General features: G+C 36.1%; 1 protein-coding gene across 1 annotated transcript in view; it reads left to right on the plus strand.

The window, feature by feature from the left end:
* CACNA2D3 (calcium voltage-gated channel auxiliary subunit alpha2delta 3) overlaps positions 1 to 19,454 on the plus strand; it is a 387,704-nt gene that overhangs the window by 179,007 nt on the left and 189,243 nt on the right. The window contains exons 9-11 of the mRNA XM_088061797.1: positions 4,508 to 4,582; positions 15,239 to 15,328; positions 18,997 to 19,110. Coding sequence (XP_087917923.1) covers positions 4,508 to 4,582; positions 15,239 to 15,328; positions 18,997 to 19,110 — 279 coding nt within the window. The remainder of the gene's footprint in view (positions 1 to 4,507; positions 4,583 to 15,238; positions 15,329 to 18,996; positions 19,111 to 19,454) is intronic.

The raw sequence follows: 19,454 nt of genomic DNA on the forward strand, positions 1-19,454 counted from the left end.
TCAGTAGGACATTGATGTGCAAACATGAACCTGAAGGTGTTCGTGCACTGAGAGAGGTACCACAGAAATGTGGGAGGAACGAGAGCATGAGAGGAGTGGCAGTGAGGGGCTGAAGCACTGTCCTCTTGCCTTGGGGTCCTGCAGGAAGAGTTTGGAGGGAGTTGTTTTGTACTAGGTCATGGAATCATGGAATGTGCCGAGTTAGGAGGGATCCATCAGCATCATCAAGTCCAGCTCCTGGTCCTGCACTGGGCACCTCAATAGTCCTACCATGCACCTGAGAGCATTGTCCACACATTCCTCGAGCTCTGTCAGGGTTGGTGCTGTGACCACTCCCCTGGGGAGTCTGTTCCACTCTTCACCTTCTGGGTGAAAAATGTTTTCCTGGCATATAATGTAAACCTCCCCTGAGTCAGTTTCCTCTTGCTGTCTCACAAGGCAAAAAAAATAACAGTGTAAGCAAACAAAAAAATTTGTTTGCTTGAAAATGGAACAAACTGGCAAGAGAGACCTGTGCTGTGGAGAAGGGAGTGGGCCTTTCAATGAGGAATGGCACAGGTAGGCTGGGGCTGAACCATGAACTGCTTTCAAATTGTGGTGTGTGAAAGACATAGCGAGGGGACACAGTAAAGCCAGTCACTGTGATTTATGTTATCTGCAGAAATTGCTTCTGAAGCATTACTTTGACCAAGTGCCAGCAGGGCAAATGAAATTTGTCAAGAACGGAGATGTTTCAGTGATCAAAACAGGAGACAACAAAGCCCACACAAGAGGCTGCCTGGTGAGAAAGCAATGAAAATCCCATACAACTTTTATCTATAGACAAATGTTTGAGGGAGATTATATCTTACTCTTTGTCATTCAGGCATAGGCTGCTGATGTGACAGCAGTTTCATTTGTAGGTAAGATACACGTATGTCAGCTCAAGAAATCCCCTCTGTACAAGCAGATGCCTCTGTTTCCAGAGCTGTCCAGCTGTGCATAGTGTGCAAAAATAGATCAGCTGTGTCCAGGTGCTGGAGACTGCACCTTCCCGCAGCACATGGCTGATCCTCACTCAGACTGACTGCCCACTCCAAATTGTTGCTCTCTGGGGGCTCCTGGGCATCTGGAAGTCTCAGACAAATGGCCAAGTACATCCCTCGTTCCCCAGACCAAAATTTGAGGTGGAATAAGAGCTTTTTTTAGTGGGGGAAATCTGGACAAACAATGTGTGCTTGATGAAACAAAGTTTTGAACTTGAATGACTGTGGCTGTCAGGATGGCTTTATAATCCATACTGTATGGATTCCACAGAATGGATACTCGTATGTATTTCTGTATATCTGTATAGATATAAATGTATATATATATATCAGAAAGCAGAATTCGCTGCAGGTCTTTCCAGAGAATAAACATAAAAAGATAATATTAAAGACCATTTTAGCTTTCATGGGTAGGTTGTTGCAATATCCATCTGAAATTGATGGACTAGATGATTGAATTGCAAATAAAATTATTGAAATACAAGAGCGATTTTGTGCTGCCTATGTTAAATTTTAAGGTCAGTTCACTGGTGCATGAACAGAGATATCTGGCACAACAAGAGAATAGGCATATTTTTGCAATTCACTTTGAAGTATAATTCCAAGTCAAGCATTAAATTAACAATATTATCATAAATTGAGTACTAATTTTGTCAAATGATGAAATTTTTAAAATGCTTTTATCCAAACTCTACATTGAATTAACAAAATATTCACCGAGCCAAGAACGTTAAATGAATTTTACTGCTTCAGACACACCCTTTTAGCAAAATTGATTAGAATAAAAGTATTTTTTAATTCAAAGCACAGTAGTATTTCTTCCAGTATTAATATGTAGAACTATCTAATATAAGTAGTCTTCTTTTTTTAATTTGTTTTTATTTTTTTTTATTATTCCTACAGAATAGACCATGGATAAATTTGCTTTTCAGCCTACCTGAATAATCAGATTCTGTAGAGCTGGTGTGTGAGCAGGCTGACAGAGAGGCAGCCAAAATGAGCCTCCATATGAAGCCTCCAAGCAGTGGGCTGTGCTTGTGTGCCACTTGTTCAGCCCAGTAAACTACAGAAACACCAATTCCTTTGGTTCTGTTTCTGGATTGGCTTCTTAGGCTGAGCTGAATTGAATATTTGAATATGCTCTAATATAATATGACATCTTTTATATGTGTATTTTTGTACAACAAAATAGGAATTTAATTTATTTCTGTGGGCCTTGAACCAGGCAGCTTAAATGTGACAAAGAAGAAATATGGAAAATGCTAAGGAAAATACATACTACTTGTGTAGGTGTGCTAAAACCATATATATCTCATTTTCAGAATGTGAATAGTATCTTATTATAGAATGTAGACCAGCAGCTCTCTAAATAACTATATGGTTTCTCTTAGTCCACATTTTAGCCCACCTACATTTTTATGGCTATTGTGCAAAGAAACAAGAAGAGGGACAAAGTAATGGGAACTAATAGGGCAGATAACAATAAATATGTAAATAAAATAATAAATATCAGTGTAATTGCATGGTATGATATAAAAATAAATATGTATGCTATTGTAGTTTCCAATGACTACAGAGATAAAACTAAGAACAGGCTTAACTTGAAAATATCTTGATTAAAGAAAATATTGAGAAAAACCTGTGTATAACTAGAAAAAGCTTGGGAGTAGGGGCTGGTGTGCCAGAGTCTGTCACAGATTTTCAGTATTTTATTTTTTAAAATAGAATGGACTATGGTCTTGACTTTGGACTATAATAAGAGTTGCTGTGTAGATTTGGAGTTATTATTTTGCAATGACTCTCAGGAGATAGATTGGAAAGTGGTCTGAAGAGAGAAACTACAGGGGAAAGGACATCATTTATCAGATCAATAAACTGCTATGAGGCTGAGATGCACATGGGACTCTCAGTGAGTCTAACCTGTTCTAGCAGCCTTTGCCTTGTACTTTGTATTACCTACGGAACAGGAGAGAAGTCCACACACTCTCATACATTGAAATAACATTGATGACTATAAAACAATTAGGGAAGTAAGCAAATCTGCTGCAGAATTTATGTGTATATATCTTTCAAGTATTTTTTGCTTGTTTCTACATAACCATTTCCTGTGCTGATGCTGATATAAATCATCTGTATATCCAGCAATAGCAAGTTACTCTGGGTTTATATTCTCTTATAGCTGAGGACTGAGTCTGGCACAGTGCCTTCATGCAGTTCAAATTAAATACTCTTCCCTATGCAAGAGTAATTATGTGGTGATGAATGTGGTGAGTAGTGCACTGCTGGAATGAATGGTGACGACAGGTGTCCAAAGTGGATCAGGTTGCAGGGGTCTGTGGTGTAGAGAGAGGAGTGGTGTTAAACTGAAGGGAGTAGGGCAAATTTGGAGCTACAGGCAGAGAGAGACAGGGAGAACTCACAGTGACAGAGACCCCTGTCAAAGCAGCTTTTTGTTACGAGTCATTCATTGGAGGGCTTTCTTTATTCCCACTGAGCTGGAGGAAGAAGGAAGTAAATGCTCACATTAATCTAATCAAGTGTTTTCCCTGATTGTTTTTGTGTTGTTTACTGTGGATGTTCTAATTCACTTTATCCTTTATGAAAGGAGGAAACCACCTAAACCCAGATGCAAAGTCCTGACAGTTTGATCTGTGATGACTTATAAAGTTACCTACTTCTAAAGGAGATTAAATTAGCAAGACAAGGAATTCAGTTAAGGCTCTATCTAGAAAAATATCTGTTGAAGCTACTGCTTTATTAATTTGACCTGTGTTGAAAGGTTTAAAAGATTGAAACAAGTACAAATTTCAAATTTCAATCAATCATTCATTACAAGTTCTACTGACTGCACGAGACTTCATTTTTTTTAATGCTTAGGATGCTTCTGAATGTAGAACTAGGCTTTCTAACTTACCTACACCTTGTGAGCAAAACAGATAATTCCTTTAAGATCTGTCACATATTCATGACTTTGTGTATAATAAGCCACTCTGCTCAACTGAAATGTTGAAAATTGTCAGTCATTTATAGGATTGATTCAATTTATAGATTTTTTTTGGTGTAGTTGTTCCAGTATTGGCCTTTTAAAATGTTAGACAGTGCCACAAATATTTTTCAGGACTTTTCTTATATGTAGAAGAGAATTATGAGTTCAGTTTGTGTTGTATCAAACATGATCTCTTAATATTATCCAGATTTCAACTGGAGGAATATTTTTGCCAACTAGTGGTATATAGTACCCTTAAGTCCACCTGAGTTTTGGCATCCATTCAATGCTCCTTTGGAACTCTAAACCTCTGAAAAATTAAGAATCATATAAAAGGAAAAGGAATACTACAGCCAGTTTTTAAAAATGAACAAAATCCTTTTGTTCTTGCTTTCTGTGTATATTTCATTCACTGTAGTTCTAAGTCATTAAATTGACTTGTATCTTCCAAGCTTTTAATTAAATTTTTCATCATACTTTGTATTTCCCTCTGTAGTATAATGAAGAACTCCACTATGTAGAGCCGTGTCTGAATGGAACATTAGTTCAAGCAGACAGAGCCAACAAAGAGGTAAGGAATGAAAGTAACAAAACAGTGAAGAGCTGGGATGCAGTGGGTAACAATGTGCTATAATGACCTTTTCCTAGTACAATGCATTCCATTATTAAAATTTATTAATTATTCTACTCATGCCATTTCAAAGGAGTTTTATTTGACTCCATAGAAAGAAAGAAATAATCTCCTACTCAGTTTGGTTGAATAAACTTAATGGAAAATTGCAGGAGTCATTGAAAATTTACTATTAATAAAGTTTGGTAATTATTTTAAGTAAAATATTTCAACCACTTTAAATTGAACTATCATTCTGTTAACAGAAATTACTGAGGAAGAGATTGCATTCTTAACTCAAAGTAACACTAAAGCTGAAGCAAAATCTCCAAACAAATGTAATACTATAAGAATAAAAGAATTTTTCATTCCAAACAGGTCTGTCAATGTAATAATGCACTCATTCAAGAATGTTCTGTGAAAATGTTCCAATTAGCTTCATCTTGCTAGAACTTTTAGGAAAAAAACCCCATTATGGTGACTACAGTGCAAATTTTATTTGAAAAGAGATTGCGATATGAATCTGTAGCTTGAAGTTTAGTTTATTGCCTGAGAGTTTTCTGCAGTGGTTCTGTGCAGGCACACTTTAGGAGCTGAGGTAAGATTGTTATGCCATGTGAAATTATGAAATAGCATGACTGAAAAGCCCTGTGATTCTTGTAGAGGGAAAGGCCTGGTAGAATGAGCTGTGTCTGTTATTATGGAGCTTCTTCCTTGCTAAGGCTTCCTCTCTCCTTAAAGTGGTTTGTCCCTCTGCCCTGAATGCTGCCTATGGCTGGAGAGGGCAGCAGCTATACATCTCTCTCTAAGCAGCTTCTATTTTCACTAAAAGAAGGTAAACAGAAAAGTTTCAGCTCAACACTGAATTCTGCTCAACACCCAATGTGGTAATTCATTTGTGCTCATGTTGGCATTGATCTGTTACAGGAAGTAGAGAACACAGCTCTGAAAACACCCTTTGAAGTGTGTCAGTGCTGGGTTGCTTTATGTTCACCAAGACAAAATGGTTTTTGATGTTGTTATGCTGATCTTTACTCCCTTGCATTACTCCCAAGAGTTCTTTGCATTTTATCTCTGTCCTACAGAAATGATTCTTCATGGGCTTCTTCTTTTATATATTTGATATTTACCACTGTAGGTATCTAAATATCGTTTGGTTGCTATGTGGGCATGAATTGTTTCTACTAATTTAATGTTGAAGTCACTTATTTGTGAGTTGTGATGCAGGTCTCTAAATGAGCACATTCTAAATGAACCACATGAAATCTGTGCAAGTTCTAGATGCAGACCTGAAAAGTCATCTGTATTGCCCAGATGTCCTGTCTGGAATTAATTCTACATTTAACCTTTCCATCATTTTACAACTTATCAAAATGCAGATTTCCCCACACCCATATGTTACTTAATGTCAGATTTATTTTAATTTAATTGATGAAAAAGTTTTTATGCCACCCAGATGATGCTCAGATTTTACAGAGCTCAGTTTTTCAAAACAACTAAGTTCATATTTTGTTTTCTCAGAGTAAATGTTCATATAATTTCTGATTAGCAAAAGTATTTTATTTATTTATTTACAGAATAACTTTGTCCTTTGTCTATAAACTGAATAATATATGCAAGATTTGGGGGAATAATTAAATATGACCTTTTTCCTAGTTGATTATATTAGTGAGGTAGTTTATGTTCCTTCCTTGAAGGGCCAGAACTAGAGAAAAAAACTGAGATAGGTAGCATGTAATAATTTGGTGCATTTGTATATATCATGACTTTGCCAATCTTCATTTCTTTCTTACATGAGCTTATATGTTCTTATATCATTTTTCTAGACACTGTAATGAAGTTAAAAATTTATTTGCCCAAACACTAGAAGGCACAAAAGTTCCTTTGTCCCCAGTATAGCTCAGAGTACAAAGTAAAGATTGTCCAAGGAGGTGGACAGCCACTTAATCCTGCATGAGTAATTCAGTTATCTTGCTCCTGAACCCAGTTAAAAACAGCTTTCTGAAATATCTGATACTGTTGTAAGATGTGATACAGTGTGATTTGACTGTACTGACACAGCAAATTCACCTGGGGGCCTCATCAAAAACTCAGTGAATTAACTAGAAAAGTTCTCTTGAATTCATAGCTCTTTGGTCAGCCCCATAGAAAAAAGATGTCCTAAAATGTTCATCTGCTCATTCCAAAATTGATCCAGAGCCATCAGAGTATTTAGCTGTGGTTTGGAACTCATCAAAAGTATTCAGCTCTTTGGGTTATAACTTTTATTTCTGTGAGTCTCACAGATACACCAGACTACTCCTGTAGGTTTTTTTTGGTGCATTGTAATAGCAGAAAAAAAGTAGATAAAATTAAACTTTCTCATCCAGTCTTACAAGGTAAATTCTCCTTTTCAAGTTCACTGGTAATAATAATAACTGTTTCCTTTTTTTTGTTTATTAAATGAGAAAAAACCCAAGAAAAATATCAAGACAAACACTGTGTTTTGTAGCTTTTCCGAAGAGTCATTGTCAGCGTGTGACCATGTTTCTGTACTGGCAAAGTAGAGCAGGATATTGACAGGCAATGTTTTGATGTAATCTATTGTTTCAGTTTACATGTACCTCATTTTTTTGAATTCCAACCTGGATCTGAAAATGTAGCTATATATTTGGTTCAGAACTTTCTATCCTTCATTTTTATATCAAATATTCTCCTCAACTGAATGGGTGCAAGGATGATCACACCTGTTGCTAACAGTATAACCTTTACTAGCATCAAAAGAAATTCAAGTGTTTAAAAAAAGTTAGAACACTTTTTCTTTAGCTGGCAAATATCTACTCTCAAATGATAACTTTAAATAGAAACACTTAAATTTGCTGTAGTGGTATTTCATGTTGCTACAGTTTTCTTTTATGTGGAACGTGGATATGTATGATGTTGATGATTGCAGGGACTGAATTTTTAACAGTTCACTGTACCACAGTTTTATATTGCTATTCATAGTCCTGACCTTAATACACGAATCACTTAATGCAGTGCTGTGGCTGGAAAAATGCATGGAACCAAACTATTACCAACTTTTACCAAACTATTAGCTTATGCTGGATAAACTTGGATTTCTCCCATTTTGGCAGGATAGTTCTCTCTCTCTCTCTCTCTCTCTCTCTTTTGTTATTTTATTATTTTGTTTTATTTTATTTTATTTTATTTTATTTTATTTTATTTTATTTTATTTTATTTTAATCATAATACCTGAGTTTCAACATAAAAAAATCCCATTAAATGACCCTTGGGGGAAAAATCCCCCCTGTGACATGCACAGATGCACACCCCAGTTCTTGGGTTCATCTTGCTAGGTTCATCTGACATCACTTCTACCAAATACAGGCAGTTCTTAGAACCAGAGATAAGGAACTACTCTGAGATGTTTGGAGCTTTTAATCTCACGAGGAAAGCAGCTGCCTCAATAACTCCAAATAAAAATTCTCCCACAGGATCAGTACCACAGTCTATATTTGTCTTGAAAATTTTTTTTGAAGAAGTGCTGCCTTTCTGCGAGGCTCAGATGTTTTCAAATGGCATCTTTCCACTCAGGATGTCACTTAAACATGCTGAATGGCGTTTGTATTTAATGTCTCAGTTTTAACGACATAAAGGAACAGAATCTAGAGGAATAGCTGTCCTTATCACTTGCACTTCATTTGTAGAGAGCTAAAGGGCAAACCACTCTTTCGGCAGGAGAAGTAGGGTTAAATTAAACTAATTCCGAGGTGCCAGCAGAGTCAGCCCCGCTCACCCCAAGCCCTGGCCCGGGCACAGCCTTGGCTCGCCAAGCTCAGGCAGGGGTGGATACTGAGCTTGCCTCCTGCCCCAGGCAGCTGGGCTCCAGCCTCTGTTTACTCTGTGGGTAAAACCACACCTGGGAGCATCTTCAGGGAATGGAAGGATTCTTTTGTAGGCTGCAGGATACAGCTTCAGGGCTTCTAGCAGCCTGGGAAATGAGTGCTTCTTAGTGGTGTTGGTGCTGAATGTTCAGTGGGATTACAGGTAGCAAATGAGCATGCTCTTGCACATTCAGGGATGGGCTACAAGAGCTCTTATCCATAATGTTCAGGGAATGTAAAAGGCTCCACAGAGCCAGACTTTCAGAAAATTAAATTAGTTTTAGGAAAGAAAAAAAAAGAGAAAAAAACCACTGTCTGGTTTATACATTTTCTCATTGAAACACTGTCACTCTTGATTGCCTCCCCACCTCTTCTCATTTTGGGATGGAAATAGTATTGTAAACACAGTGTTAACTCCACACATTGGCTCTAGAACACTTAGAGAACACATCAATTTCTGGATCATAGTAGTAGGGGAATTACTCACCTAAAAGAAAAAATCCACTCTCATTTAAGTATGAAAAAGCATTTAAAGCATTGTAGCTCTCTTATATCCACTCTGTGGTGACACTCTCCCTTCAGTAATGTATTTTAGTTTCCTCTAGCAAGCACCAGGAAAGATATTACAAAGCCAAATTCAGTTCCATCCCTTTCCTTTCATTTTTCTCTCTTTCAGGTAAGAACACGTACCTGACATTGCAGTAAATCTGTACAAAGTGCACACAGGGGAAGGAAGCTACATTTCTCTTTGAGTAACACCTCAGTTACTATTGATGAAGCATTCTTTTCCTCTAGAATATGCAGTCTTTATTCCATTTGCATCTTAAATTAAGAGTTAAGAATCAGTTAATGACTTGAACTCTCTCTCAGAACTATATTATTAGTAAGGGGTGAAAAGTTAGACTTCTTCATTTGTGTGATAATGGAACTCAAGCTAGCCAAAGACTCTTGATCCTGCATCATTTTGTTAAGTAAGGAGAGCAGTCAGACAGAAAACAAAATATAGCATGAGTACTGTTACCTTTGCAATGTTCAGCCTTGCAAAATGAATGTCTTGAAGACTGGTACAGATTTCATAGTGATTGGTGTAGCAAAAGCAGGACTGTTTTTTGAACAAGCCTAACCCCTAACAAGTTAGGGGTTACTTTATCAAGACCACTCCTTTGTTAAAGCATTAATAAATACCTGGTGTATTGCAGTAGATTTTTGAGGTACACCAAATACATTTAGTATCACTAAGCATTTTAATGTTTAACACATCCACTCATCTTTGTGATGGGAACAGAACAAAGGTAGGAGAAAACACATTTTCAACCCCGAACCTCCAGCATCTAATGTGCTTTTCTTCAAGAAGGTGTGAAGATACTTTGAAAGAAATAATAGTTCTAAGCATCTGGATTTCTTCCCTGCCAGCTTAAAGAACAGCCAAATAATACAGACTTGAGTTGTAAATCTTCTTTTAACTTTAGGTTTTTTTTACTGCTAGCAACAACCTACAAGGAGGAGATACTAGTATAATTTGTATAATCTGTTTAGAAACTTCCCCAGGTTTTGAGCGAGTTGTTCTATTAATTTTCTGCAAAATTGCTGGTTCTGTAAGTGCTTCTTGTGTGTAGCTTTCAGAGCAATGAGGATCTAACTCAACCTTGAATTTCTGTCAGGTACACTTCAGAAAGCATTCTTCTTTTCAGCAGCTTAATTAAATGGAGTTTGCTTGTTGTATTTGTAAAAGACAAAGTTACAACTTTGAATATGACAGTGATGTGAGTGGTATTAATATATTTGCCACCAGTTTTCCTAGGACACACGTAGGCATCCCAGTACTAGAATTCTTCCAAGATAGAGTTTCACTTTACAACAGGAGAATATAGTAATGTGTTTTTGGAATAATTATAATGTCAGGTGGTATGGCAGGTGTCACTGTGCCTCCACTTATTTCTAAAAGTTTTCACAGCCTAGTGATTGTCATAAATTTTTGTGTTGGCACACACCTACAGTGGAGTTCAGTTTAGATATGTGGATATTGTAAACTGTCCCTAATTTGCAAAACTTGCTTTAAGTTTTGTTTATCACAAAAATTAAATCTGTAATTATATTGGGTAGCATAACTGAGGTTGAAATTAATCTGTGATCCTAAATGTGGTTTAATAATATAAAGTATGCAAGGGATATTTGAATTTTACCAGACTATTTTATAATTTGGCATTAGTGTTAAACAGCTGCTACCTTGAAGTGTATCAATTTGCTATACACAAATTTAAAGAAGAGTGGGAAATAGTTCAGACACTATTCTGTCACCGTCTGCACTTTCTCCACAAATTACAAACATGTGGCATTGCCTATTTTAATACTAGTTTTCTTGGGCCAAGAGGTTTTCATCTTTGAGAAACTCCATGTTACAATTTACCTACCCCAAAGGAATCGAATGACAATCTGATTTAATGTAACTTCAGATTTAAAGTAACAATATTACAATATACATTCCTCTTTTATATGTTTTTTTAATGTACTATATATGGGTTGAGGACATTTCTCTGTAAATGTTTCCAGATGAAATATATCATCTTCTAGATGCACAGATAGGCACAGTAACTCCAAACTAAATCAAGAACTTACCCCAGCGTAAATTCGAATGACAGAAATAGACAGATGTAATGTATAAGTTCCAAAAAGCTTTTGTTTTTCTATGCAATTACCAGAAATTAAATAACCAGAAAACTGATTCAGCAAAGAAGCTGAGTGAAATTGCCAATAAGAGGTTGGTAAATACAGATTTTGCATATTGAATTTTATTTAAGCAAATTACTTTTGCATATTTATCTCTCCATCTCTGTCTCAAAAAAAAAAAGAATCAACTGCATTGCTTAGCTGTTAAAAACCCCAAAATAGTGAATTCTCACTGAAGTCTGCTCTTATTTTAAAACTGTCGAGCTGTTATAGACCCTCAAAACTTTCAGTGAGCCCCTGACCACTGAAATTTGGTCTGATGTTTTCTATTGCAGTAACTAATTTGCTTAAGAAGAATTTGGTTTTAATCTGAGTATATTGAATCTTGAGCTCTTCATTCAGCTCTTCATTGTTTTTATGATTATTTTTTCCAAAAAAAGCCCCTTCTTTTCCAACACAACGTCTTAGGAAGCAGAAGGGGTTGGATAATCATTACAGTGAGGTAATCTGTAATTGCCCTGACAAAGGATTTAGAAAGGGCTGATGCCTGAATGCATTTTACACATGTGATGCACATTCATCTGTCAGTACATGTGGGTAAACCTCCCCGTGACACACAAGTGAACATCACTATCCCACCTCACAAAGTCCTCTGATTGGTTTTCTTCCCTGTTTGTGTGCTAGTCCACCTTCACAAATCTGATAAATCTTTGCCAAGTATGTCCCAGGACCATTTGGAGTTATAGCATGCGTCAATAGACATGGCAAATAATTCTAGAAGTAGCAAGGACTTGCAGTAAAGCTGACAAAGAAACCTGGAGGAATGTTGAACACATTAATGATGCTTTTCTGTAGGAAGCTCAACCTTGTCAGACAGTTAATAGCAAATATCATGTTTTTCCAGTGTAACTGTATAACCTCTGTGCATATATTAGCTGGGAGCTGTTCCTTTTTGGAATCAGTAGAAAATGCTTTATTCATTGGCTTGAATCCATGGTCTTATACCCAATCTAATTTGGGTATTCCTACACATCAAAAGCGGTACCTTATTTCTGGTAAACATTAGTAGGCTCTAATAAAATATTTTCAAGGTACTGGGAACTTGCTGGGACATATATCTGCAGCATATTGGCTTAACAAGAATGAAATCCAAACTTTGGTGGTTGTAAAAAAAAGAACTAAACTCAATTTTGAAGCCCTAAAGTAAATAAAAAATAATGTTAAAAATGCTTTTTTTTCTAGATAAGTGGGAAGAGTAGAGATGGGCACTTGATTTGGTCAGATTATGAGAGTAAGCATGCTATTGGTTTCCTTCCATTTTGTCAGTGCCAGAGAGATAATATAAAGGGAAACAGGTTTCCAGGACTTCCAGGAGAGGGATTTGATATAAACCATGGCAAGTTCAATGTATTGAGTGATATATCTCTATGTGTGAGACTTTAGGTGGTCTCATGTTAAAATGCATTAAAGCAACCTGTGAGGTCTTGCCATCTGTGTACCAATTAAAAGGTGAGCCAAGCTCACTGTTGTGACAAGCTTTGTCATGATACTGGGGCAAAAAACTCATTGGTATAATTCTGAAAATGTTTGCTACAGTAAACATGAATGCTGAGCATTTGGAATTGCCTCAGCTGGCATCTTCTGTGTTTTTTTGTGTGTGTCTGAGATGGGCTGGCTGTCACAGCTCTTACCTGGAACTGGAGAATTGGAACTCGGTTCTCTGTGTTAAGGTATCATTGCCTGCTTTCCCACATGTTTGTTTCCTCAGACGTCAAATGAAGGTTGTTCTTTTCTTTTTATTCTTATTTGGAAAGGATAAAACTTTGAAGGCTATGGAGTATTCTTATGTTATTTTAATGGAGGCCAAAGAATTTCCCCGATGCATGTGCAGACAGTGGACTCTGCTGTTTGCTTGGAGGGTGACCACTTTCCATATGCTTGCAGGATGTAAAGATTTGTTGTCTTCTTGTGATCATAGATACAATTCAGCTTGTCTAATCTCAATAAACTTGTGAGGACTCTAGAACAGCCTCTAAGATAAGAGAACAGTAAAAGGAGTTGCCTTGGAATTTCCTGAGAATTGCCACCAAATTTTCAAATTATTCTTCAGGTTTTGTATGGGCTAGATAAATCAGAGTCTCATTTTGGCTACGAATTTGACATCTTCTGCCACAAAGGAAAAATGCAGTTTCTGGCCTTCATCTCAGAAGAGTTTTTAAATTGCCTGCAGTGACCTGGAATCGGGAAAGGAAAATCAAAGTCTTGCCTTGTGTTCAGATTTCCCCCTCTACCTCCCTAACTTTGCCTGTGCTCTGGATCATGAAAAGTGTTCTGAATATGTGTCAACTCCCAAGCACAGATTTGCTGAAATAAATTGCTTGTGTTATTTGAATTCATTAACTCTTAAATCCTAGTAAACCAAAAAAGTAGGAAACTAAGAAGAGAAGTAACAAAAATGCAAGTTGCTATCATATTTTGAGAGACAATTTTACCTAATCCCTGAAGTATGAAAACTTAATGTAATCATCTAACCAAGTATGATCCCAAATCCCTACACTTGTTCATTAAACTGTGAGGCTAGAAAAGAGGAACGCACTAAGGTGTACCAAAAATGCTTCCAACAACCTCATTATAAGAGAAATTCCAAGTTCAATTACGTTAATTGGTTATGAATTTGTCCTCTTGTTCAGTTAGGCCAAAGCCATATGCAACAGTGGTGTGATTTTAATGTTCTGGGCTAACTGCTCCATGACACATAGAATATGAAGGACATTAAAAACCATCCTGGATTTCTTCTCATGTGGGTTCTGGCAGATCTCATCCTGACTTACCTGCACATGTGGATTTGTACCCTCATTCTCTTCAGCTCATGTCTTTCAGACACTTCTGGATGATCACAGACACCTCCCCAGCTGAACACTTCTGTGCTTCCTCACACAGCGGCTGTCGAGCTCTGACCCTATAATTTTGTAATCAGACATCAATGTCTGATTGTCATAATTGTGTGCCTAATTTGCATTCAGAATTACCAAGATTATGCATGTCAATTAGGTATATGAGTCTACAATTAGATACTGCACATTCTGATATTTGCACATGGAAATTAAGTGTATAGTTGCCTGGGAATGTTTGTGCACACAGTTGGACAGACACCCCAGTCAAACAAGTCCAAAATGATAGCAAAAAGAGACTGAAACAAACCAGTTTATTAATAAAAAGAACTCTTTAAGTTGTAAAGTTGAAGTATAAAGGAGCAGGTGACTCCAGCTTTTTGAGATCTCTTTAGTTTCTGAAAGTTATTGAAAGTGGAATTAAAGTGATTTTAATCTCATTCTGAAATAATGTATTCTTTTTCTTTGAACTGATATTTCAGTGGTATGTCTTGCCCTGACATTTTTTCTCTACTAGTTGGGTTGAAATAACCTTTTCTGTTTTGCAGTTCTTTAGAACTTTTTAGCCAGTTGTGAAGACTGAAACAGCACTTCACAAAAGCATTGCCTCCCCTGTTATTTCTCACTACACTGGTTGCATTTTCTTCTTACAAATTAATAGTCTTGTCTTCTTGTGTAGAACAGTTTTTAATAAGTCTAATATTAAGATTGACACTGATAAATGGTATTTATACTTCAATGACCTAATGATTAGAGTCTACCATCTTTTACAGCTATGTACTCTCAAAGCTAAATTTCAGAAAGAATTATTTTTATTAAGTATCAGATTCCAAAAACCTAGAGGGAAAATAGTTAGAAATTATATAAAATTACTATGAAGTGAAAGAAAACATGAAATGAAAATATGAAGATCTCTAAATAGAAACACAAAAAACCAAAACAAAATTATTTGATTGAATAAGTGGCCAAAAGTGTATCAAAAATGTGATGCCTTTGCCTTATTGTTGTACTAACACATCCTTAGTTTAGTGTTACTTAAAGTCAAAAAGGTTAACTGGAAATTATTTAGTTAATTAGTTGATGTGGTCATTTAAGCCTAAGAAGTAGGTCTAAAGTATTCAGAAATCTTTAATCGTCGACAGGTCTGTTGCAAAAACATTCTGACAAGTGAAACTTTCTTGTTCTTGTTTCAGCATTTCAGGGAACACCTTGACAAACTTTTTGCAAAAGGAATTGGAATGCTGGACATAGCTTTAAATGAAGCTTTCAACATGCTCAATGAAGTAAGTTCATGTTTTTCAGATTCTTTTTTTTTGCATCTCCTTCTTTTCCCTTTTTTCAATTGTCTATTTTTGTGAAAATGTTTTAAAATGTTTCCTGCAATATAATCAAGTATTTTCTGTAAAAAATATTAAAGTGTATTAGTCTGCTGGAACATGAAAAAAACTCATCTAAACTAAGTAGCAAAATGTCTTTTGATTGAAGGATGTACCTTGGAAAAAAGAGCTCAAATCCAAATATTATCCAAAAAAGTTTGACTTGACAAGTGTGCCTGCCTTTATGCTGTGTGATCCTAGATTAATTAATGGTTCTAATTCCTGTGTATTCATCTTGAAGGGCAATATTGATTGATTCTTTTCCAGGCATAAAATCCTAAAATGAGAAAAGGAGTATCTTCTTCCACCCACTGCTCATGTGTTCAGTTAGACAGTGTGGAACTAATGCCTTCATGTGGTGCATGCCAAAAATGACAATGAGAAAAGGTGCATGAAGTGAAGGACACTGTAGGCTGTTTGTAGAGGTTTTATTAAGGATTTTGGCCACTAAATAGAGTCTTTGGAACCAGAAAAAACAGTATGAATGCCTCAGTGCAAGAGATATTCTATGCTAGTCCTCCAAATCTATGTAGACTGAAAAAAAAATCCCATTGCAGGAAGTGAAGGAGAAGACCTGAAACAAGATCTGTTTTGCTTTTGTTTAAAACCTGTGAGGTAACTGAAGTTATAATGATGTATGAGGTATAAAAATCTCATTAGATAATCTGATAGTTCTGAGGATAAAGGGATGTGACATCCCATGTGCTGAATTGTACCCACGATGAGAGATCTGTAAGATCATGATGAGCTATGCTACATGTATGTTCAGCTCTCTTCAAGGTGCTGCATTGATTGTTTCTATTTATACTTTAAAAGGAAGTATAATAGGTTCAATCTTTCTGGCATATAAACTTCCAGAAATGCCATCATAAAAATATTTTCCATTTTATAAAGGCATATCTGCAGAGTCTCTGGGAGATTCAATTAATCAGCCTAGGCCAGAGGAAAAGCTACTAAATCTCCCCCTAGAAGAGTACAGCAAACCATTTTCCACTTTGTCTACAGGATGTGAACTTTATGTGCCAGAAGCCTATTCTTTGAATTATAGGTTAACTAAGGATGCCTTTTCTTTATTAAAAAAAAAAAGTAAAAAAAAAAAAAAAAAAGTGTGTGAATGGGGACGGGAAAGGAGTAGGTGGTGGTGTAGAAAAGGAAAAAATAAAATAGAGAAAGCTTTGTGTTACTGAAATAGTCTATAAAGATTCTGGTTGGATTTTAAAATGGTTCAGGGGTTACACTAATTAAACTCAGTCAATTTTGCCTTGCAATTACCTTTCAATATTTGCTATGGTTGTCAAGACCTGAAGATGTTTGCTACTGATATCTTTGAAAAGCATGTTTGAAAATCCACTTCCAAATTCTTTCCAGTCGTCAATTTAGGCAGTGTACATTATACAGGGTAAGAATACAGAAGTGCTTGGTACAGTGGTTAGACACCTACTATGTCATGTGACAACTGCAATTATCTCTTTTGGTGACAAATGTGTTCTTTGCAGTGATTACCTTTAAAAAAAATCATAGCCAATTAAATAAAATTCTGTGACATTTCAAAGACTGTTAATCACAACCAAATGCTGTAAATGTCAGGATGCATTGAAATTTTTGCTGCTAACTGATGAATCACTGAGTTAATTGTAGTTCATCATAAGCCCCTTGTCATTGTTATTATTATGGAAAACACTTTCATCACTCTTGCTATTCAACAAAATTAAAAGTTTTAGACAAATATGAGAAGATATTACTCATCAAAGTATTTGAATTTGATCTCATTCTTCAAAATATTCAGATAACTGTGTAGAATAATGAAGATGCATACAGAGTGGTGTTTTAAAATAAATGTACAAAGGCATTTCCCCTTCATTAATTCCTCTTTTAAGATACCTTGCCACTTTTAAAATATATTGTCCATGTCAGGAAGATATCCCTAGACAAAGTAACTTCACCTTTATAAGAAAATAATGGCTGTAAGATCATGAAGGAATCCTACTTTAATAATTCTGGTTCTGGTTAAGACTGGAAATCCTGTCATGATGGGAGAATTTTAAGGAGTGACTGCCTTACAAATCTCACAGAGAAGAGTTTTCAGCCAGGCAGTGATCACAACACAGTTAACTCTGTAAATCCACATTAGCTGTCTTTTAAGGCAGAGTGTTTTTGTTACTGTTTGCTGAGGTTTCTGTTTGATGAAAAGGAAGCTGATCTTGAGGAGTGATGCAGGTGATAGGAATGGTTCTTGAATGTGGGTGTGGTTACTCGTAGAAAAATGTGAAGGCAGAAAAACCAGAGGACTTCTGGAACCCACCACCCACCCTTTTCTACTGCAGGCATTTCTACAAAGATGAAATTTTTAGGGCTTTCTTAGAAAAAGTGGGTTTTAGAGTTTTGAAGAACAGTGAATATGTAAGGGTGAGTAGAATGCTTAAAAAGCTTGCAGAAAGCTTAAAAGACAGAGCTGTTGGTAGTCCAAATCAAACCAGAATACTCTGAATAATTTTTCATGACTGCAGGACCAATCAGAGTCCCTGCAAGGTAATTCACCTATGAACATAGGTACTGCTTTTTAAAAGGGACCACCCAATTCTGGGGCACAGCAAGGCTGGTGAGGTGGGACAAGGTAATTCTTGCTTGGATTTCTCAGAATTGGGAGAGGTGAAAGGACGTCAAATGTGATACTGTGCATGAAAACTACAAGTGATTGTAGTATCCCATTTATTATCATTTTCATAGATTTTTTAAAGTGTTCATACAGAGCAATTAAAAATCAAATAATTTTACAACTTTGCTTTGTTTTTTTTTGCTAAAAGATGGATGTTTCACCAAAGTTCCTTGAATACATAAGGTAATGCACAGACAAATAAGAACTTATCTGCAGCCAAAGCAAATGGAGACACATGGATTCAAAGTCAGAGCACCAGCTCCAGAGTGAAGAGATCAAAGCTCATATAATGACTCAGTCCAATGTGTTTGCTCTGTGACAGGAGAAAATCCCATTTGTATAATGATGAACCTTCCTTTGCATATGCCAGAGGATTGCTGATTGCTGTCTGAGTACCTGTGCTCCAGTACTGCACTTCAGCAGCCTGAATTACTTATATGTATTCATTTTGGGTAGTAGGAGGATCTCAGAATATATAAATATGAACTGGGTTCTCCCAGATAAATATTTTAAGGAAAATAGCATATGGAATGTAATCCTGAGTGAATATGAATGAATGCCATATGAATAGTCATATGTCTCTCTATGAGTTGTGTATCTCCTGTATTTCACAGAAAAATCATCATTCATTACTTCTTTCTGTGTAATGTGTTCTTTTAAAATGATACTTAAATCAAAGCAAACCCAGATGCATCAGTACTTATCAAACCAGGGGAGTACCATTTGAATTTTGGGTAGTGCTATATTTACGGATGTTTCTTATTTTTCAATTCACCAAGAACATAAAATCTAAGTTAAAATGTTTTCAGCCTGAATATTTTCTACTTCTTCTAGGACACTAAAAATCCATGTTTATCCAGTGTGATCTTATCTATCTTCATATAACAGGAATGTGCTGTTCCTATGCTTCCTTCTGCAGTTCAATCACACAGGACAAGGAAGCATTTGCAGCCAAGCCATAATGTTGATCACTGATGGAGCTGTGGACACATATGATACAATATTTGCAAAATACAATTGGCCAGATAGAAAAGTAAGTATGTTATCACCTTTACTGAATGGAAAACCCAAAGCTTCATATCCAATCTAAAGTGTATGTCTATTGAAGTCAGTAACAATCTTTCTAATGATCTATAAATTATTTTGGATCACTTATTTAAAAAAGAAAAATGATTCTTATATTGTATTGCCTGAGGATAGAGATGGCCTTTTACTGTGGTAATGAACTTAGGTTAATAAGATATAAAGGCACTATTTCCCTCCAGGTTACATTTTTGAGCATTATGTAATCCTTCCCCTGAGACACATCATTAAGCATGAAAAAAAATTTCTTTTTTCTCCCAAAAACCACATTAATAATTCAATGCTTTTTCAAGC

The sequence above is a fragment of the Pseudopodoces humilis genome, chromosome 13 (genome assembly GCF_049639895.1).
Source record: "Pseudopodoces humilis isolate 2021_Gansu_Grassland_sample_001 chromosome 13, ASM4963989v1, whole genome shotgun sequence".
In the NCBI taxonomy this organism is placed as follows: Eukaryota; Metazoa; Chordata; class Aves; order Passeriformes; family Paridae; genus Pseudopodoces; species Pseudopodoces humilis.